Raw genomic sequence first — 24046 nt, 5'->3', positions numbered from 1 at the left:
TGTACACGATCTATCCTTAAGGAATCCTGCCTGTTGGTCACGAAGTTGGGCATCTACGCAGTCCTTCATCCTGTTTAACAATACCCTGTTGAAGACTTTTCCCGGTATTGAGAGAAGAGTGATGCCCCTGTAGTTATCACACTTGCTGAGATCGCCTTTCTTCGGTATTTTGATCAGAAGTCCTTCTTTCCAGTCTTTTGGTACTTGTTTCTCATCCCAAATCTTATTGAAGAGAATGTGGAGTATCCTTGCAGTTGCCGCTACGTCTGCCTTTAGTGCCTCTGCTGGAATGTTGTCTGGTCCTGCCGCTTTGCCACTCTTGATTTGTCTGATGACCATGCTAATTTCTTCAATTGTTGATGGGTCGAAATTGATTATAAGGTCCGTGGATGCTGCTTCAATATTGGGTGGGTTCAGTGAAGCTGATCGATTCAAGAGTTCTTTGAAGTGTTCTACCCACCTGTTTCGTTGTTCTTCGATGATGGGGATTACTCTTCACTCCTTGCTTTTCACTGGTCGTTCTGGTTTACGATAATTTCCAGCGAGTTTCTTTGTTGTGTCATATAGCTGTCTCATGATTCCTCCTCATTCAGCCTTTTCCGCCGTCATTGCTAGATCTTCCACATATTTACGTTTGTCGGTTCTCATTCTCCTCTTCATTTGCTTGTTTACTTCTGTGTATTCGGTTTGTGACTTGGCCTTCTCTCCTCTTGTTCGACTGGTATTGATTGCTGCCTTCTTGTTCCTCCTTTCTTAAATCTTATCCAGTGTATCAACAGTGATCCATTCCTTGTGATGGTGCTCTTTGTTGCCCAGATCCTCATGACATGTTGAAGTGATTGCTTCTTTTATCCTTTTCCAGTTGCTCTCCGTAGTAGTTCCTTCTCCATTGAGTAGATCATGAAAGGCCTGGAATTTATTGATGAGGACTATCTTGAATTTGTTGAGTTTGTCAGTATCCTGAAGAAAAGCAATATTGAACTTTTGTGATATTGTCCGCCTCGTTGTCCGGTACTTCTTGAGTTTCAATTTCGTCTTGGCGACCATCAAGTGATGATTATATGTAATATCAGCTCTTCTCTTGGTTCTCACGTCCTCTATAGTCCTCCTGAACGTTTTGTTGATGCAAATATGGTCGATTTGGTTCTGTGTAGTGTGATCCGGTGAAGTCCATGTGGTTTCGTGTATGCGTTTATGTGGGAATATGGTGCCGCCTATGACCAGTTTATTGAAGGCACATAGGTTTGCCAATCTCTCACCATTTTCGTTCCTTTCTCCCAGTCCATGTCGTCCCATGATGTCTTTACATCCGGTGTTGTCCATTCCAACCTTGGCATTGAAATCTCCCATCAGAATGGTCAGGTCCTTTGTTGGGCACTTCTCGACGATTGACTGCAGCCTATTGTAGAATTGATCTTTAGGGTCTTCATTGTGGTCGTTGGTAGGCGCATATCATTGGATGACGTACATTGTGATGCCCTCTTTCTTTGTTTTGAAGGAGGCTTTGATGATCCTTGGTTCATTAGACTCCCATCCTATAAGCATCAATGCAACTCCTTGTGTATGTGGAGCATTTTTTTCATCATGGCCAGATTATAACAGAAGCTCCCTTGAAGCTAGTCGTTGTTGTCCAACTTTTGTTCAACGTGTTTCACTGATCCCAAGCACCTCCAGGTTGTATCTCCCCATTTCTGCAGCAATTTGGAAGGCTCTCCCGGTGTCCCACATTGTACGAGTATTCCATGTACCTAAATAAATGGTTGCTCTGGTTGTCAGAAGGGGCATCGGCCTCGTGCCTTCCGAAGGAACTCGGCTTTCACCATGGGGCATCATAACTCTTCCAAATGAAGACCTAATTCCCAGGACAGAGTTTAAAAGGTCTGAATAACTTTTTCTGGTTAGTGTTTTTTAGAGAGTTAGTTTTCTACAGGATGGGTCGCTAACCTCATGCCCAACCCTCCTCCTTTATCCGGATTTGGGACCGGCAGCAGCCCCCAGAGGGACTCCAGGCGGAGTTAAACATCGTTCTTAAGGGTTTTCAAATGGTAAAAGTTCGGAGCAAAACGATCACCAAGCCACTCTGGGTGGTAAGGAAAGTTTTTCCACAAAAATTAAAGGTGTGCTACACAAACGCTCGCAGCCTGCTTAATAAAATGGCGGAGCTTAAAACAATAATGGACACTGAAAACCGGATCTTACCGCTGTCTCAGAAACATGGTTAACGTTAGAAGTGTTCGGTGATGAAGTTCAGTCTACTAGTTTTCTATCCAGTAGGACTGATAGATTGGATCATAGGGGATTATCCTGTACACGAAAACCAGCTTAACCGTACGAGCAGTTGAGAAAGTCGCACATGATTCAAGGACATGTGAACTTATGCGTTGCAGGCTGTAGACGGTTGTGGATGTTGCAGTCCAGAATGTGTAGCAGATGATTTTCTCCTAAGCAAACTTTGGTCCTGGTGTAATAGGAGTAAAAGCCTCATAGTAGACAACCTTAATGCACCGTACATAAACTGGGTAAACTTAAAAGTAGGGCCATCGAAAAGGCCATCTGATTGTAAACTGTTAGCACTAGCTTATTTGTAGCAACTTATAGATCCCACCAGATATGAATCACGAAGCTCCTCTTCTCTCTTGGACTTAGTCTTCACATATGGCCATGACGTCTGTCAGTTGACTTCCATACCACCTCTATGGAGAAGCGATCATGGAGTTATCTTATTCAAGGTTATTGCTGAGATGGACTGTCAAACAGTTGCGCCGGCCCGTCCTAACGTATGGAAGGAAGATAAATAGGCGATAAACTCTGCACAATCTGCTAAAAACTGATTGACACAGCGGCCTCAGTAGAAAAGGCATGAACTCATTTCAGGCAGTTGTACAATCGTGTAACTTAACCGTACATACCCTGGACAGTCCCGAAAAAGAAGAATAATAAGAAGAAGCATGGTGTATAGGCCGGGATATTCGACGTTTACTAAGACAAAAGAAGAAACACGTGTATAGTTAAAATTCGGGAAGCTCAAAGAAAATATGAAATGCATTTGGAACAATTTGCACTCAACCAGCCTAAGAGAATATTCTCGTACATAAATTACAGAACAAGGATGCATCATTGGATTCCCGACTTATTAAAGAAGGGAGTGAACCTGAAAAGCGAGTGGAAGATCAAGAAGAAGCGGAGGCTTTGGCTAACTATTTTTCGATAGTTTTCATTCGGGAACCTCTTCTAGACGAAGAAATAGACCTAAATACAGAGTCAACAAGCCGCCCGCTCACCGTGGAATTTCATTAAGACGATGTACTTACCACTTGAAGATGCCACATGTATTCGGAGTTCGACAACGCTTTAACCAGTAACATCTAATATGAATCGTACCCACCAAGTGAAATCAAAAGACAGATACGAGGAGGTTCGAATATATATTTGATAGGCTATCAATATATCGTGGATCGACTGATCTAATCTGGCTAGCAATTACAGGGGATGTTGAGCACGGCGTTCCCATTCGTGATCTGGTGCAGATGCATGACCGAGCGCCCTCAGCTAGGTGAGTCCATTAAAGTTAATGTGGTCAGCATCCAACGTCGAAAACTTACGGAGCTGGTTATTTTGGGGATTTATTTACCGCTAAAGGCTCTTAGCACCTTAGAAATGGAAAAGTCAACAGGACCGGATAAACTACGCCACAAAATCTTGAGACATATTGCACAATACATCGCAACCCCACTCACCGTGATTTTCAATTTGTCACTTGACCGAGGTGTGTTACCTATGGACTGGAAGGATGCGACCGTCACTCCCATACATAAAACAGGACCAAGACAACTTCCACCGAACTACAGACCTGTCAGCCTCACCAGTGTTGTGATTAAAATACTGGAAAGAACAGTCAAACAGACCATAATGACATTTGTCAAACAATGAACAACATGGTTTCAGAAAATATTTATCTTACACAACAAAACTCCTTATAGCAAGGGACTATTGGATAAAGGCGCTGGACAACAGAAACCCAGTGGACGTTGTCTACACAGACTTCAGTAAGGCATTTGACAAGGTGCCAACAAATAGAATGCTATTGAGGCTAGAAAGTCTTAGTACCTCTCTTAAAACGGTTTAAGGATTTCCTAGTAGGTTGTACCCGTGATCTGGTCTCAAAAGGACTTTGAGGTGACAGTGAGTTATGGTTTTAAGACCACGGCCCATTGCCGGAAGGTTGCAGCTAAGGGGTTTATAACCCTATGGGCTTTAGGACGGACATTCGCCAAGTTAAATACTACCATGTTCCACCATGTTTCCATACTAGGGTGAAACGCCGTCCAGTGCTTCCAGGTTTTCTATGGTGGTTTAGCTTCAATTGACTCATGATTCCAGTCAGTGAGATTTCTTGAATCTTCGCAAAACCCCTTCTGATAATAATCATCTGTTCACTGGTGACTGACTTCAAGAGATACTCCTGGAGTTCTAATGAGAAGCCGTTGCCAGTGGAGTTCAACCAGGTCTGTTGTGATATATCAACTCACTGAAGACAATGGTGTACGGTGGCGCAACATCTTGGATTGGTTGAAGTTAGACATTAACACCGTTGGATACCGGCCAGCTCAGTGGTCTAGTTGTTTAAGCGCCTGGTGCGAGACTGATAGGTCTTGGGTTCTAATCTAGCAGGGTGTGGAATCATGGATGTGCACTGCTGAGGAGTCGCATACTAGGATGAATCGGCCATCCAGTGCTCCCAGGTTTTCCATGGTGGTCTAGCTTCAACTAACTCATGATTTCAATCAGTGAAAAATCTGTTTGTAAAAGTTTGTTAATTTAAGCAGCGCATTTTACAAAAGTTGTTGCTATAATTTGGGGATGGCCCAATGGATGGTTGGCAAGTCAATCTCGAAAGACCAGTTAAATCGTTTGCTTGAGCATAAGTACCACTGTGAAGGAGAAAGCATATGTGACAACCTACTTAAGGACTTTTGGCGGATATCTTCTCTGTATATACCGAGATATATTGCTCCAAATACTCTCACATTACTTGGTTTTCTCGCCAATGTATTTGCTTTATGCTTGCTTTTGTCTTATGGGGTATGCGAATGTATCAATCACATTTTTTAAGGCTTGTTTCTTCACGTCGTTGGTGTTTGTAGTGTGTGTATTCGCGTATCAAACTTTAGATGCCTTAGATGGCCTACAAGCTCGCCGTACAGGGTCGTGCTCTCAGCTTGGTGAACTGTTCGACCATGGTTGTGATGCTTTATCCACATGTAATTCTATCTATACGGTCTAACAGCTTAGGCATCCTCCCCATAAGTTATTTCATCATCATTGGTTTTGATGACTGGCCTATGTTGATGTTCATACAATACTTCTGCATCCAAGCTTTATTTTATGTAGCCCATTGGCGGTGTTACGTCACGGGAGTTCTTGCATTTGACCGGTAAGTAAGCATAATTTTAGAGTTGCAGAGTCGGAGTGACAGAGGGACTTTTAATTGGAATTTTATTTGGGACGTTATCTTCAATATTCGGTCCATCTATTTGGAGTATAAAAGTGAGTTTTGTTTACTATCCTTAGTGAACCCTTCCTTTTACTCACAAAGAATCTTATTTTATATTTTCCAAAACTGATTTAGTCGGACTTTGTCCTGTTAGAACCTATTACGTAGTTGTTTCGCGAGAATTTCTGACAGCGCTAAAAACACTGGTTTTTACGTATAAGTACAAAAAGATTGCGGGAAAAGTAGTCGCTATTGATTTCGAAAGTGAGAATACGGTAAACGAAAACCACTGTCAGTATAATTGATCTCTGATATTTAGATTTCATGGTAATAATTATTCCGTCAAGATGACTTCCTCTTATTTTCATTTCACTAATGCTAGTTTTGTTACATTTGAAAGATTTTGTAAGTTACCCTTTTGAACTATGGGAAATGATCGTTACTAAAAATGCTAGTTGTTTGTGGAAAGCACTATTTCCACTACAAACCAGTACGGTTGAAAGTACGAATTCGCCTTCCAACCTTAGATTTATCGCTTTTGATCTTACCGTTACCCCTGGTGAAATTTCAAAGAATGTTCCAGCCAATATAACTTAACGGTTGTTACAATGAACAAGGTCAAATCCTGCTTCAAAATAACTGTAGTTACGACCAGGTTGTTTGCCGTCCATCTAAAGTCGGTTCAACCAATGTTTTTTTCCACGTTAATGCTAGCAAGTTAAGGTTCTTGCGAAACGTAATCATTTAATGTAACACTGGTATCCAAATGATCTTTACATAAAAAAGCTCTGTTAATTGCTTGTCTTCTCAACATAAATGTAAAGCTCTTTACATGGTTGGTGTTAGACTACCGTATGGGGCTGATCCTACCAATCCTTTTTAAGACAATTTCCCTTGAATAATTGCTTTTCAAATGTGTACATTTCTCACATATGTATATTTCATAGAGTATTGATAAACTAGATAATCATGAGCATGAATTTTCGGAAGTCGGGGAGGGATTGGTTTTTATTGCTTCTGGTTAGCGGAATATGTAGTCTGCATTTAGAAAATATTAGTTCGAGTTAAAGGATCAAGTAATACATTGTTCTATAGTAGGAACATTGATACCCAGTTGCATCATTATATATTAAATAAGTAAATACGGGACTTGCACATAACTAGCTGTGTAATTCATTTATTTCAAATCTTAACACATCCACAGTGTTAGACTGTTTTTTTATCAACCTGGATCTCGGAGACTCAACATGGGTGTAGTTCATGAATAAGGGCATAAACTTTGAGTTTCTTAGAAAGTACATCGTTATTAAAAGTTATATTGCTGTTGTCCTCAGACAGTTAGTCATCTACAACGTAGGACCAGGCACATATACATCGGTCCAAGTTACCACACCTCACACAAGATGAACACTAAATTCATAAAGGCAGTTATTCGAATGGTAGTAATATATAAAGATTGCATATGAGGATATGATACGGGGAGGAAGAATTATTTCGTAGAAACAGACGTATGGACTGGTTTTAATCTCACGGTTTAAGGGAAGACGAAGAGTGTATACACCGACGCCATTGTGATCGATACCGAGCCATGTCATTCAGTCTCCAACCAATGGTTTCGACAGTGATGAGGACCCCAACCAAGTAGTCTGCATATACCAACATGGCTCGGACTAGAAGTTAGTGACTCAAAGAACTGATGTCACGTTTTGGTTTGGCCACCCCTAACTTTCTTCTATCCGGCGGTGGTCTGTTAATGTTCTGATACTTAATCCGTCTAAACGTCAAGCTATTAACTTTAGCCTGAGGCATGAACAGCACTTAAACACCATTTTGGGATCCCATAGTGCTTGTGCCGTTGGAGACTCTTTGATAAACACTGTGTCGAAGGTCAATTATCTTGGTGTTACCTTTTCCCCTGATCGCTCTTGGTCTTATGTTTTATTGTTATCGAAGAAACTTTTTCGTCTGACTTACTACATGAAGAGGCTGCATGCTCTTGCGATTACTCGTCATTTACTCTTACAATTTTTCAGTTCCTGCATATTACCTATTATTCTTTACTGTTCACTATTCTTTCTCGGGTTTTTGAGAAAAGACTACCGTATCGCGGAGAGTGCTGAAAGTAGTTAGCACGGTACTATCTTATCAGATACTAACTATCCCCTTCATTCATATCTTTCTCCTTTTATATCTTCTGGTAGAACGAGACGTCAATATATTAGAATCCATGCACGCAAACAAACGTATAAAAGTTCTATAATACCTTACCTAGCAAATATACTCTGTGACGAACAGGTTGTTATGATTGGCCTAGTCAATTACCTGTATCCTTAAACATGTCTCTAATTGAAAATTTGTACAGACCCAGATCTTTTTTCACCTTTTTCTTTTTGTTGTTTTTGTTTCTGTAAAAGAAACTCGTTAAAATACCTCGTGCTGAGAATTTTATATTGTACCAAAATATAATATTGAATAAAACGAATAATAATAATCAATTCCTGAAAATCCAGTCGATGAGAACGTTATTTTCAACAGTAGGTCTGTGATGAAATTAAACAAAAATGGAGATAGTGAATGGCCTTGCCGGATATCATTTGAGGTTGCAATATCAAATGACAGCTCGCCATAAGCTCTGATTCGATTGGTAATGTTCGAGTGATTGCGACCAGTCAGATGGGAGTACGTCCAACTCCCAGATTTTAGCTAAATCATTAGTCAACTTAGTCACTAAAACTGAACCACCATCATTAAAGACTTCTGGACCAGCTGCTTTTTCTTGTTTTAGATTAGCTATAGCTTTTCGAAGTGATTATGATTACGGTGGCCTTAATTGCTGCTACAAGTATGAGGTCAGTTATCACTTCCCGGATGCTTACATCATGGAAGGATTCTTCTATAGGTATCTGAAAAGGAAATTGGGTTAGAGTTGGTCTTAGTGACCTGAGGGCGTGACCGCATTGTCCAAGGGACAACTGCTTGTGGCCGGTCACGCAGATCTTTTTGTGAGTAGCTCCGTATTTGTTGGGACCTTACCACCGGAGACGGAAATCCGTGGGATAAGGCGAGCTGTGCATTTTTGGGGTGGACGTTTTCTAACAACACTCTTCCTTTGTGTGAATGTAGCATCCCTGTTATGTTGGTTGTCTGAAGGAAACACCTTACTGCTGTCAATTCTCTGTACGGTCTGCAGTACGACTTCGCCCTCGGACCTTACGTTTGCTGCTTTTAGTCCTGCCACTCTTCAACCGACCTGCCTGACATGGCAGGACATTGGGTAACGATTGTTCCAGTAAGTATAGCTCGATTGGTTCACTACGATAGGCAAACCACCACGTCAAGGTAGCAGCAACGGTCAATCCCTAGCTCCCAGTATACTTTTTTAGAATCATTTTCTTGTCAAGGTTGTATAGAAATTTGGTAAGATTATCTTATCTCTTCTAACTTTCCGTATTGTGTTTTGTTTTGGTAATATTTGATTTCTTTTTGTCACTTATCATGAATGTTTTGTTATGCTGCAATCTTTGTATAGGATCCACTTCTCGGTTTGGAACTCAAGGTTGTTCAGTTCCTCGTGTTCTCTGTTGTCATGTTTTTTCTGGCGGTTCAGTTCGCTGATACTATTTCTCAAGGTGGTTGTGGTAAATACGGGACAACTGTTGCTGTGAGTTGATCTCAAAGTTTGAAATTTTGCGTTTAGAAATACAGCCAGTATGTATTTTATCTAGGGACACTTCACATAATCACTTTTAAAAATGAACGAAGGATTAAGGATTCTTTAAAGAGTATGTTCTGGTTTCCAATATGTTACTGAAAGTTTAGGGAAAATAGAATCTCTGTTTTATTTCTTTCGTTCTGTACTATTTTATGAAACCAACTACCATAGAATAAGTATAGCTCAAAGTTGTATACGGAAACCCTTACTTGGTTACTTGTTATTTATTATTATTTATTTGAACATATAAATATTGGTACAAGGGGGCACCAAATATACATGCGCCACGCAAAACAGTGAGAATGGGAAGAGAAAAAAAGGAGGGTAAGAAGTGTGAAAGAAAAAAAAGAACAATAACGGCGAGATTAGTGTAAGGTGGTGTAAAATAATAATAATAATAATAATAATAATAATAATAATAATAATAATAATAATAATAATGGGGGAAACGGAAAGGTACAACCAGAAGAAATCTTTCAGTTAAGGAAGATACAACCACCTTTTATGAAGAAGGTAAAAGAAGGTTACATCAGGATCGCCACTGGCTTCTACTCTGGGCCATGTCTGATAACGTCTCTAGTCACTGCGTTGCACCATCTCTCGGACCCCAGTCAGGAGCCAGGGAGTCGTGAAGGACCAACAAAAGCCAGCCCTTTGCAGCTTTCTTTCATACCCCGACACCATGTCATACACTGACCACCTCTCCCCTTTTTCCAACCAGTCCCAGCGTCAGCAAATAATGCACGACGTGGAATTCTCTGGGATGACACTCGTAGAACATGTCCAAGCCACTGAAGTCGATGTTTCAAGATGGTGACACCAATTGGATCGTTGTCTCTGTGCCCGAACACACGATGCCGAACCTCTGCATTACTAACATAGTGTTGCCACTGGACGTCAGCAATCCTTCGGAGACAACGATGATCAAACACAGAGCCGTCTAACATTCTCAACTCGGAGAGGCCAGGTTTTACAAGCATAGAGCGAAACTGCTCTCACCGACGCGTTGTAGATCAGACGTTTTACAGCCAGACTGACATCACGAAGGCGCCAAAGATGGCCCAGATTGGCGTAAGCCGCTCTGGCTTTCATTATACGTGGATCGACCTCATCACACCCCCCACCAGCACTTATACAGCAACCTAGATACACGAACTTCTCGACTACTTCTATCTGCTCATCATCCAGGGTGAGTACAGGATTAGAATCCTTCCAGTCTTGTAGAAGCGCTTTGCACTTCGAAGGTGAAAATTCTGATCTCTTGAATTCTCCATGTCTCTTTTTTTCTCTTTCCAAATTTATTTCATTGTATTATACTCTTTAAGTAACATCTCCAAACACTAATCTTCCCGATAACTACTTATACTCTTACCGCCTCTACCACTACGGGATTTGGATCGACCACTGCATCTCTGTGCTAATGTGGCGTGGCAACTCGAACTGATGTACGTACGTACGAAGTTCTACGTTGTTACTGACTTTCATCCTCGCAGATTGTTTCCCTCACACCAGACTTCTTGCTGCCAGTGGCTCGGATGATTTGGAAGAGCTTCCGGTAGTTACCAGATGCAGCTGCTGCTTCCAGCTTATTAGTACGCTCCGACCACCAGGCTTCTCGGTCCTTACGCAAGTTTTGCCCGTTTTCCTCACGTAACGCCCTTCGTTTGTGGTCAAACTCACGGTCACCCGGAGTAGACCGACCACGCTAGCGGTAGCTGATCGCGATGTGATCAATCTGAGTCCAGGCTTCAGATACAGAGGGAGGACGCCAGGTGGCACATCGGCGATGACTGTGCCGAAAGTCAATGCTAGCCAGAAACAGGTTGTGGTCTGTGCACAGTTGCAGCAGACGGTCCCCGTTATCTGTCCTGCGACCGACGAGTCCTCATCGGCCACCTAAACGATTCCCTTCTGTGTCTAGACGTCCGATCTGAGCATTCAAGTCTCCTGCTAGTACTACAATATCTGTCGAACGCACTTTCTGGAGAAGAACAGTTAACTGGTGGTTGAATTCATCCTTGATTGCATCCGGGCTGCAATCTGTCGGGGCATAGGCGGAGATGACGAAAAGACATCGTTTCTCACGCCGATTTCTCACTTTGATGGAACTTTCCAATCTAACAGCACATAACCGACTGTTAGTGGGGATCCAATCGATTAGTGCTGCCTCAGCTCTAGCGCTTAGTGCGACACCAACGCCAGCAAGACCAGCCGAAGATGCCACAGGGTCCCCAGATAAGCGCACGTAAAACAAGCTTTTCGAAGCGACAGATGGAGATCGAATTTGTAGTACTTCGCCAGAGTCTTGAATATGGGTCTCGGATAGACAACAAACATCGATATTAAGACTTTCTAAAGACATAGCCAGCCCTATCTGTTGTCCAACCTGCATAAATGTGCGAACGTTGAAGGCAGCCAGTTTGAATGGTGCACGTGGTTTCAGAAAAACTGCCTCGGTATTCGTATTCGGTGGTAGCATACACTTGTCAACCAGGCAGTGGCTCGAGAACGTTTAGATAGAACCGAGTTTCCACCATGGGCGAGCTGCTGTATACGTCGAAAAATAAGGATACACAAAGTGGGAATAAAAGAATGAATAAGTGACTTGGTAAATAATAATAATAATAATAATAATAATAATAATAATAATAATAATAATGTGAATTGTTTGACTGTTAGTTGAAGTGTGAATAGAATTTTCAGTAATTGTCGTCATTTTCATTTTATTTGTGTGTGAACTGTGATACTGTCCGGGTGCCCATACCGAAGCAGGTGGTTATCTTAGGGGGCCACACCCCGAACCTTTGACCTAAATGTCTGACCCACAAGGCAGTGGAGCATCGTGAGGAGATGCAGTCCCATGGTGGATGGTGACCAACGATTGGTTCATACACCGTTTGTTCCCTCAGGATACTGGAGCCCATGTGCACCATTGGTTTGTGATCCGGTTAAAGCGCCGGACATTCACTTTTCGTCCACTCATTTTCGTAAACAACACCCCCGCCACGAGAACGCAGTGAATAGGACTTCCCTGGCAGAGGCTATATACGCGTGGCCGTGTGAGAGCATTTCGAGAGGGAGGACAGGCTCACTCCACTCAGCCATACCAGGGCATTTGGGCTCTGGTTACTTGTTTGCATCACTCTTCAGATACATTTCGATACATTCCAAACATCGATTATGTGAATAAATGGTGAGATATAATTCCACGTTACTCTTTAAGTTCGGCTAGTTGAATCAGAGTGATCTGTTTTCCACTGCATTTTCGTATTTGATTTCCAGTTCAATAGACCTTAGTACAAACTTCAATACGCTATCCGCTAACTTTTATATTGTGTAGTTCAGAACACCAATATGATTAGTTGTTGTGTATGACCAACTTTTTTACATAAACAAGTTCTTTTCAGTAAAAAATAAATTGTAAACATGTCGGGTGGGCTCGTTTTTAGTTTTTATTGATTTGTTGAATTCTATTTGTTAAGAGCGTAATAATTAATGATCACACTTTTCACCTCTGTTTTAGAATACTAGTGTACTGTTTCCAGTTTGCCCTCTTACACTTGCACTTGGTTTTCCTGTTTTGGTTGCTATTAATTCTCCGGTAAATCTTTATCACCAATCACCTTTTATTTTCCTGTTGGCGTTTGGGATCGTTTCAGCAAAAGTTTCTCAACGTTTAGTGGTAAGTATTATCTAGCGAATAGAAACTTTATTTACTTAACAGTAAAGAAGTGATTTCCATTAACGATGAAAGTAAGGACTACAAGTCTTTATTTAATTCATGTAATTTGATAGTATGTATTAAAATCCTCTTATCAGTTAACCCCTTTTTTACTGGGACTACTTACGATTCTCGTAACAGTGTACTTGGAGAAACTCTTATCGTCATATATGTCCTATAATTTTTGTCCCTCTTTATACGACGTGTTTCGTTTAATAATTTTCGTAAAAATATGAAAAAAGTTTTAGGGGAATACAGTGAGTACTCCATATTTTAAGGTTTCCCTCTTTTTAGTTTCAATTGGCATGAAGAATATGTCACTAAAATTAGAACCCGCACTTACTGTTCGGCAAAATAGATATAACAATTGAAACACTAGGAAAAGTCATATTTTAAGTTGATAGCTGACCGATGAGTGAACTTGTGTTTTATGGGTGGAAAGATGATGACAGTTACTCTCGATGTAAGTCACAGCAACACAGGCAAAATAACTCGTAAAAATTAATTAAACATCCAATATAATTTATAAGTAGCGAAGGTTAAAGTTGCCAAAAACGTGTTGTAATCTACAAAAAACTGCAGAAGGTGGCCTGCGTTATTTGATCCGGGACTAACCATCAATATTTAAAACTATTCCTCTTTGTGGTCACGAGGCCAACCTTAAATTCGCAATGTCTGTTGAGCCTATAGTAATACTATCAGCAGGGATGATTAAGTATGGATGACATGATTCAAGGATAAAGAATAAATTCATAGATAATTTAGAAATTCAGGATTTAAGAGGTGATACAGAGTAAATGCATCTGTGCCACTGCAACCAATTCTGAGATATGTCATTCAGCATCTCCCACCATTGGTGACGATGGCTTCAATTCAAACAATTTTTCTTCTTAGGTATTCGTTATCTTGCATACAAATTTTCCCTCCTTTTTTATGTACACAGCGAGTGTAAATGAATAAAGAAAGTATTTAGCGACCGTTAGTTGTTAGATCTATATGTACTAGTAACTTACTGTTTTTATATTCAATCTCATTTCATTGAATTTGTGTTTTATTCGATCTATTGACTATACCATTATATACAGTATCATCATCTTGAGTTTTCTATTAGAGTTATTCCACGTGACGATTTGTAGTCAATACATACTCTAAGAAGTTCTAAAGTACCATGATAATGACAGACAATTAAACAGTTTTCATCCTGTTGCTTGAGTTTTTGTTGGCTAACCGGAGGTACTTGGCTCTCTAGATAGTTGGTTTTAAAACCATTAAGCTATGGTTTTAAATTCGGCACCCATCAGACAAGTAGTATTAATCGTTATTTTTCAACATTAATCATAACTTAGTGATAATCGAACGTGTACATATCCATATGTTACTAAGTGTTTTAAATTTTTTTGTATTCCAAATCTAATTTTATCACCTCACCTTTTGTTGCTATTCGTTTTTATTGTTCCAACTCGATTTTGCTGATCTAATTTAATTTTATAGATTGCTCATATGACTAAAAGTGCTATCTATTTGTTTGACGCGGTTATGTTTGGGGCAGCTTTGTTAGTCATTAATCAATATTTTTCGTGTCCCTTGCCTGAAGTATTAGTTCTATGGATATCTTTGGTGAGTTAGTGTTGGTTTTCTTAATTACCTTTATGTGAAAAATTTCACTGATAAAGCGTATACTTTTTTCTGTATATCATTTATTTGCTAACACTATAAGCCAATTAAACTGGGGAGTTGGGTTGTGAAAAATCACATGTATGGGTGACTATTGCGTCTCAATGACATGTAAAACTGAAACATTGGAAACATAAAATTTCGGGTGAGCTCATAATAGTAAGAGAAAGCCAAGGCACAAGTTGAATAAGCAAAAGCAAACGAGCGACTAAAATGACCATTAGAACCCATAAGCAGTAGTACATTGAAGACCTAGCAATGACAGCGGAAAAGGCTACAACAGAACTCAAATGGGTCAACTATATGATACAAAGAAGTAACTGACAGGGAAATATAGTAAGCCAAAGCAACCAGCCAAAAACAAAGAAAGCGAGACAATCACTGAGATTCACGAACACCGGAACAGATGGGTAGAAAATTTTTAGAACTAAATAGACCAGCCACACTGAACGCACCAGACATCGAGGCAGCACACACAGACTTTATAGCTGCTACCCCACCTACAATCGGAGAAATCAGGATGGCTGTCAGACAAATCAGGAGTGGAAAAGCAGCGGGTCCTGACAGTATACCATCTGAAGCACTGATGTTAGATATAGAGATGTTGCAAGCATGCCCCTCATTCTATTCAGAAAGATTTGGGAGGAAGGACAATTGCCAACAGACTGGGAAGAAGGTACCTCATCAAGATACTCAAGAAATGAGATCTCAGCTTGTGTGAGGACTATGGACGAATCACACTACCATCGATACCAGGAAAAGTCCTCAACAGAGTGTTGCTGAACCGGATGAAAGATCCAGTAGACTCCCTGCTTCGAGATTGATAGGTCGGATCCCGTAAGGATCAGTCGTGCACAGACCAAATCATGACACTACAGGCGATCGTCAAACAATCATTTGAATGGAACTCGTCACTATACATCACTTTCCTTGACTATGAGAAGGCGTTTGACAGCGTGGATAGGAGAACACTATGGAGTACCTGAGAAGATCGTCAACACTATCCGGAATTCATAAGACGGACTGCAATGCAAAGTCGTGGATGGAGAACAGCTGACAGATGCATTTTAAGTAAGGACCGGAATCAGACAAGGCTGATTACTCTCTCACTTTTTCTTCTTGTGGTTAACTGGATTATGAAAATCTCTACATCTGAGGGGAAGCACGGAATGCAATGGACAGCTTGGATGCGATCAGACTATTTGTGCTTCACAAATGGTCCATCCCTTCTATCCCACACACGTGCAGGTAAAGACAGCCAATGTTGCAGCAGTAGGCCTCAACGTATACCAGGGAAAAATCAAGATGTCGAAATATGACACAGTCAGCACCAACCAAGTCACGTTTGATGAAGTAGCTCTGGAAGAGGTGGAACGTTTTACGTACCAAGACAACATCATCGATAAGCAAGAAGGGTCTGATGCAGATGCAAAGTGAGGGTAGCATTGCTGCAACTAAAGAACCTGTGGAACTCTGAACAACTGTCTGCAAGCCAACGTCAAATAATCCTCAATAGGAACGTCAAGACAGTTCTACTGTACGGAGATGAAACGTGGAGAACTACTAAAACCATCAAAAAAGTTAAACTATTTCTAAACAATTGTGTACATAAGATACTCAATGTCCATTGGTCGGATACCATCATCAAAAATCTACTATGGCAGAGAAAAAACCCAGCTATTATCTGAAGAGGAAATTAGGAAAGGATGCCGAAGGTAGATAGGACACATATTACGGAAGTGATCAAAGGCAAAAGGAAAAGAGACATACCAAAAAACACATTGCGCTGGGAATGGGAGATAGTGGTCAAAAGAATAAATAACACTTCGAAACAACTGGAAAAGAGAGCTCAGGACAGAGTTGGTTGGAAAATCCTGGTCGTTGGCCTATAGTCAATTCGGTAAGATAATTTAAATTGCCAAATGCTAAAAGACATTTTTATTCAGGAAGTGATTTCTTCGGCCATTGACTCACCATTTGTGACATAAGCTTCTTCTTTATTAGAAATATTTGAAGTGGTCAACATTTTAGACTATTCAATTGGTCCATCCGCTGAGCACAGTATAAATATGTTAACTAAGGATAGATAGCGCTACTCTAACTGTGCAAATTTACTTAATAAAGAGACTGAGATAATGTATTTAGAAAAACTCACTGCATAGCGCAGTCCAAAAACAAAGTTTTCTTTGGAGGATAGTAGTGACACCTTTGCTATCCTTACACTGTCCAATCAAGGTTTTCGGAAGACGACAGTCTGTTTAGATTTCATTCTAAAAAGAGTGCGTTTTTTGTGTTATCTAAACCAGTCAGATAACGTTCTATCCAGAGACAAGTTCCTCACAATTTATGATTACTTTCAAAAGTATATTTATCAGTCATTTAACTAAACGCAACTTAAAACCTGCCATATTTGTACAACAATTCAAGCTGCCATACCCTAGTAGCATAGCGAGATAAAATTGTCAGCGAAAATCCTAAAGTGGTAGAATCGACGGTAATAGGAAAGATTAATCATCGAAGATACGATTCCAGTAGAAAATATAAATCACTGGAATAAATAAATTTATAAGGCATTTAGAAACCTAGGTTCTGAATGGAGACCAAAAAGTGAAGGTATCTGTGGGACTGTCAAAAAATTTTTTAAGCCCCATCATTTACAGTCTAACCACTGGATACGGCAATCACGTGGACCCTAACCAGGTAGTCTACACCTACACTTACATGGCTTAGCCCAACAGTCCATGTCTTCACGGACTGGTCACACGTCTTGGCTTGCCCACCCGTAGCTATCTTCCAACCTATACCAGCCATCGTCTACCGTTGTGGTAGTCAGTGGATTGGCATGCGCAATATATGTCCTATTCACTATGTCATTCGATATACCCTATTTACCTGTGGGACGAGAAGATGGATATTGAAGAGCGAAAATCCTTTCGAGTAATTTAAATATAATTTCATTATATTTTTTAATTAGCATACCTTAAAAAATAAAATCTCAATCGAAATAAGTTACTATTTGCTTATTATTTATAAATTCTAGACATTTGGAGCTGTGAATATCATATTATATGATGCTGATGTATGCATACAGTTGGCTGACTTTCTTAATATATATATATTCCGTATTGGTCGACCATCATCTATGCGTCACAATAATAAAAATACACCCGTAAAGTCGTCAGTTCAAGACAACACTTACAAAAATTCACTTCGTACACGAAATAGTTCTCGTAATTGATAATAGTTAAGAAATTTTTTTACCAGGTACTTTGTATTTCTGTTTTCTCCTAAATTTACCATTGGTACATATGAATGTATACATTACAAAATTATACACAAAAAACTTTCATTTAATTTTGACTCATTCGAATATATATATCTTTTTATGTGTACAGTAAGAAGTAATCGGAATCTCAGTTTTGCTTATTATCCTCAGAACATCGTAATTCACGAAATGATTGAATTGAAAATCAGTTTCGTTTTCCGCTGTACAAAAGTTTCTATTTATGCGGTTGACAAAGTCCGCGTGGTTTGTAATTTCCATGGCTCAAGATACGTATGAACTTTTACAATTGAGTGCATAATTTCCACCTATTTATCTTTCCCTTTTTCTTATCGTGTTTTTCTTTATTACTTACTTTCCTTGTGTTTTGCGCGCCACTTGTACCAGTCAAATTAGTTTATTTTTATAATTATTTATTTATTTCTCTGAAAATAAAGATCCACATTTACGATTATCTGTTTCCCATTTGTCTTAAGATTATGTTGTATATGTGTATACATCAAATCCATTATTAATTCCTGTTAAAATAAAAAAAGATAACATATGCCTGGTTTTCTTTATACATACCAGGTTTCAATCTACGTAGCTTTCTGTTTTGAGTTTTTGTGTGTATTTGTAGGCATTGTTGATTATTGTACTTTTTTTCTTAGATATTTCCCATATCATGATTTACTTTTATTGTCTGTAGAGTTTTTTTTGCATTAGAGTTTTATCAAGCGGATGTGCCATGCAATTATCAGTTGATAGTAAAGCTAATTGACACATACGTTATTTTGTGTATGAGGATATCGGTGACTTATCCTTCTGCTCTTTCTTTGTAAGCAATTATTTAGTAGTTTCTGTAGTGCCAACAGTCCATTTCACGTACAATCTTTACATATTATAAGAAAAATATACGTAATAAATGCGGTAGAATTATGTTCCAGGCTTATTGGTCATAGTAGTACTATTAGCGTATATGTATGTATGTAAACCTGTCTATCTCTTGGCTTTTAGTGATAGGTTTTATTTACAAAACGTAAACAGATTGCTAAACAGTACAAAAAGAACACGGTTTATAGAATGAAATAAACTCATTGTATGTACGATTAGTAATTATATAAGTAATAATAAAATTATAAACATGGTACATGAACGAAGAATATTATTTTCAATGAATTCTCTTCAGGTTCTACAGTTATATATCCCGATTAAGACTCTAAAAGTGGACTAGGTTTAAGGCAAAGTACATCGTTTCGAAATTATAGCATGTGAGTTTAAAATTGATCAAAGATGGATAGTGGCTAGCAGTGGAATCCAGGACGCGCGTTTCGTCCCGTTTGGGACTTGTCAGCTGGATGTACCCGTACCTCATAGTTGATGTTCACTCTGGGACTCGAACTCAGTACCGTTCGCTTCAAACGCCATCGCGTTATCCACTTAGCTACTGAGTCCACTTGCTTGTGCAATGGGGCGAAGTTTAATTCACTTTGTATTGTTTTACTTGAATCTTCCCATTGATGTTTTAGGACTGAAATTGATCAGTCTCTTATTGGTATATGTGCCAACTGTGCGTATGCCTCGATATTGCCTTAATTTACAAGCATTATAAGCAAAGACGAGTTCCAAACAGGACGAAACGCGCGTCCTGGATTCCACTGCTAGCCACTATCTATCTTTGCTTATAATGCTTGTAAATTAAGGCAATATCGAGACATACGCACAGTATGCACATATGCCAATAAGAGACTGATGAATTTCCGTCCTAAAATATCAATGGGAAGATTCAAGAAAAACGATACCAAGTGAATTGAGTTTAAAATTGTTTGTATTGTTAAATAAAATGAAATCATCAATATTGGGATGACTGATATGAAGTGTTGATTTCAATAAGCTTATACGCTATTACTACTAATATAATGCTTGCTAACGTTTTGGAGAAGTTTATTCACCATCAATCTCTTTATACTAATTTGTAATTCATTCATATCATTCTGTGTATTACGTGATTTTTAATTTGTAATTACATTATTCTCTCTCAACCCATGCTAACTATGTTTATTCTGATCATTGTTTATCTCACAATTTCATTTTATGTATAAACCAAATCAAGTCAACACTTCATATGAGTCACCTAAACATTAACGATTTTATTTTATTTTACAATCCTTAATTCATATGCTGTGATATTTAAATTATTTATTCTGCCATAAACCTAACCACTTTTTGGATAATTAATTTGGGTATATAATTGTTGAACCTGAAGAGAATTTATTGAAAAGACTCTTCTTTGTTCACGTGTCTGTGCTTTAATATGATGGGAATTTTCCGGTAAAGAAAAATCTATTCTCTAATAACAATTATAAATAAGGGTTTAACATAATCAGTGGTGTTTGGATGAATTTTCGAAATGGAACTAAAGTTCAAGAGGAACATGATACAGGAAATATGATTAAATATAGTTAACATTGATTAATATGTATAGAGGTTAATAATAATAATGATGATATAGAGAAATAGGGATGATGTTATGCTTAATAATAATTAAATCGTAAGAAAGAGTGACGAAATTATAATCAAAATGGTTGTATGATCACTTAACAAAGAAACCAAGTCATATTTATGTGAGCAGTGACAAAATTGTTTCGTAGGGGTTATTTACTTGATTACAATTATAGTCATCATGGCAGAAGGTATATCACGCCGACTTTCCGTAAACAGGTTGGAAAGTTACTGAGATGCTATCTTCAATGAACCTCCTTTTCATCCTGTATGTATTATGTCAGATATTAGTAACCAAAAAGTCATAACTTATTGAACATATAAATTCATAAGTACAGCTCGGGGATACTATAGGACCAATGATACATGGGATAATACATGACGTCATATTATTAAGCTACGTTCAGTTGCCTTTTCATCCTATCATATCATTTTACTAATTTCCTTCCCCACTCTACATATGTGAAATGTGATGACTCAAATCGATACAAATCGCACACTGCATGTCGTACTGAACATACTTCACGTAAATTTAATACATACTGAAAGTAATCAATGTTATTCTAACTAGAATAGCACAAAATAAATATCTCACGGATTAATCATCATGTAGAATTAAAAACAGATTCAATGTTGAGCAAGAATCACAATGAGTTAAAAGTGTGATTAAGCCTTTTCATCCTATCATATCATTATACTAATTTCCTTCCCCACTCTACATATGTGAAATGTGGTGACTCAAATCGATACAAATTGGTGACAGATAATATGTTAATTATACCTCATTGATTGAGAAAGTATTCATTTGATTTACTCCTCAATTATGATACTTTTGTTCGTTATACTGTCAACTGACTTGTTCCATTGTTTGGTCTGATGGAAACTAGCCTTATGAAAATGAATTTCATTTTGTAGAGGCATTGCATATACATTATGTGTTGAACTGGCCACCTCCCAGCTTTCTCTACACCATAGACGAGTCGGAAAATAATTATCTATGTACATATTCCTGTGAATGCATTTCCAACACACACATACACGCATAAGCCATTCAATCAGGTGTTTGAACATAGGAACACTAATTGGGTTGTCGTCAATGCTCACAATTATGTACTGACGAACCTGCGCATTACTAACCGGTATTCCTAATGCACGTCAGCAATCATACACAGACGACGATGGTTGAATATAGAATGTCATCGAGAACTCCTAACTGAGGAATGTTGGTTTTCACGATCATAAGGCGAAACTGCTCCCAGTGATGTGTCGAATAGTCAGTGTACAACAGACAGACAGACTAACAGCATGACATGTATTGCTAGCTGGTGTATGAGTAGACCGGAAGCAAGCTCATCATCGCTATTAGTGGTTGGTGACGTTGAGTGATATAAGTCAGGATTGGTCATGATAGCTTATATGTATTCGCTGCTTACCTTCTCCTAAATTTCTCTTTTCAGTGTTTCTATACACACCTTCTCATTGCTTCTTCTCAAACCATATTCTCGATGTCTAATCTCATAATGAAATAGGTAATACTATTATCTTCCCTTCTTATTAATTGCATCTCACTGCACCAATGTAGTATGTCAACCGTAGATGATGCATGTTATGTCAGGTTGTAAATTGATTATAAGCGAGTTTGTGATGTGAAGTGTAAGAATAATATTTTAGTAAGGGGATCTCTTTCTAATAATTTAATTGTTGAAGCTGGATTATCTTCGTATATATACACTATTTGACTATTACGTTAGTTACTACTAATGATCTATCGATTGTATGTGTATGAAATTTTACGACTTTCGGTCTTGATGTTAGTTAGTATCTCAAGAACACATTACGCCGGGAAATGGAGATAGACATGAGAAAAATGAACAAGAATTGGATGGAATTAGAAAAGAAGGCCCAGGACAGAGTGGGTTGGAGAATGCTGGTCGGCGGCCTATGCTCCATTAGGAGTAACAAGCGTAAGTAAGTAAGTATCTCAAGAGGTTTGATGGTTTTCTTAAAATGAGTTGAAGGCGAGACAAAAATCCGAATGTTGTTTCTTTGATAAAGATTATTGATAAAATGTAGTATATGAATACTCGTAGTCTCACAAATCTTGTTTTTAATATATATTGAAATCACAGAATAGTGTAATTTCATTTATGTTAATAAGGGGACTATAATGTAAATAGCGTTGTCACAATTGATTGATCACTGGGTGGTGATCAATGTCATGTGTGTCAAGTCCTTATTTAGTGCAGATCGAATACTATCGACCTTGTTGCAATGTGGCCACCAGTCTAGGTGACTCGACACTGCGTGCACTATGTACTGAGATTGGATGGTGGTTGGAGGTAGTCGACAGGAAACCCTGGACTGCACTAAGTAAGGACTTGACACACATGACATTGATCACCACCCAGTGATCAATCAATTGTGATTACATCTCAGTCCTACATGAGGTCGGACGCGGCCCGGATAGCTCAGTGTTAACGTCTCTGACTGTGAAGCTGGGTGACGCGGGATCGAATACGCCAGGGAGCACCGGTTCCCTCAAGATTACAGACACACCTTGTTGACGAGTGCCAAGTAGCACGAAACCCGGGTCCAGGGTTTCCTGTCGACTACCTCCAACCACCATCTAAATAGCGTTGTTCCTAGCCTGTGACTGGAGACCAAATTGTTACTGAGCTTGAAATTAAACCAAAATTGTTAAACGAACTATACAAATTGTAAATTATGTAAAAGAGACGAATCCAAAAGTTGGTGTCAAAATAAATCTATTTAAAGCAAAAAAACTTAACAAAGTGAAAGGTGTAAGTGGCGTATCTTTCTGCAGTTCCAAATCTTAATAGGAGAACCTTTATGTGCTTCTTTTGTATAAACATTTTCCCCGTACGAATAAATAATGGGCATGCAATAATCGAAAAAGACGTGTTATAATATTAACATTATTATGTATCTACTAGTCCCCTTTTCAAACCACGAAGAATAGTTTATCCGAAACCTTTAGAATTTCAGCGAATCAATTGCTGCCGAATTCCACCTTCATATGTAGTATTTCTTTAGTGTAGAGATTACACATTTTGTGTTAGATTTACAACCTACATTCTTGTCTCTAAACTAATATTTTGGTTTTTATTTCTCTCAATACACCAGTTTCTTTTCTATATTGCCAGTTCTTTGCATTCAGGCGAATAGAAATGCGGTTAGACTTATATTCCGGTTATTGGAAATCCTACTTCAGAAGTTTTCCAACTGGATGTTGGATGGAGGCCTTCTGTAAATAGAATTAATCAGTATTATTTTGTGTATGTTTAAGAATTCCTTATCAAGATGATAAATTATTAGTTCGTTTTCTATCCTAACAGTGAATTTGATTGGATATTAACAGATATTGAATATTAATAAACTGTTTCCAATCACAAATACTGTAAGTATTTCATCCAAACCTTTTATAATCATAGAGATGATTAATTGTGGCTTTGAATCTATTATATTTTAAAGAAATTATGAAATGATTTTATAAATGTTTCAAACGTATTCACTTCAGAGCATATCTAAACAATTACACACCTAATTACTTTAGTATTATGTATTTTCTTTATTTTGTTTTCTAATTAACCGTACATCTTTATTCATTTTGTCAATTTCATAAAATACTATTTCTTAACAACCGATACACTAATCTAATTG

At 38.6% G+C, this 24046-nt stretch overlaps 1 protein-coding gene across 2 annotated transcripts; it reads left to right on the top strand.

The window, feature by feature from the left end:
• Nucleotides 1–4677: 4677 nt before the first annotated feature.
• Nucleotides 4678–22043, top strand: CEPT1_1 (Choline/ethanolaminephosphotransferase 1). 2 transcript variants are annotated; one of them, XM_051209315.1, is made up of 6 exons: nucleotides 4678–5261; nucleotides 5293–5434; nucleotides 5463–5547; nucleotides 9024–9155; nucleotides 12730–12888; nucleotides 14419–22043. In XM_051209315.1, the coding sequence occupies exons 1-6, from the start codon at nucleotides 5048–5050 to the stop codon at nucleotides 14551–14553; spliced, it is 867 nt and encodes a 288-aa protein (XP_051074758.1). In that variant the 5' UTR covers nucleotides 4678–5047; the 3' UTR covers nucleotides 14554–22043. The 2 variants fall into 2 exon arrangements, with proteins under 2 accessions (XP_051074758.1, XP_051074759.1); XM_051209316.1 differs by having other exon boundaries at nucleotides 4678–5547; nucleotides 17642–18644.
• The last annotated feature ends 2003 nt before the right edge of the window (nucleotides 22044–24046 follow it).

Source organism: Schistosoma haematobium, chromosome 1, assembly GCF_000699445.3.
Source record: "Schistosoma haematobium chromosome 1, whole genome shotgun sequence".
NCBI lineage: Eukaryota > Metazoa > Platyhelminthes > Trematoda > Strigeidida > Schistosomatidae > Schistosoma > Schistosoma haematobium.
This window is presented reverse-complemented; position numbering and strand designations above follow the sequence as displayed.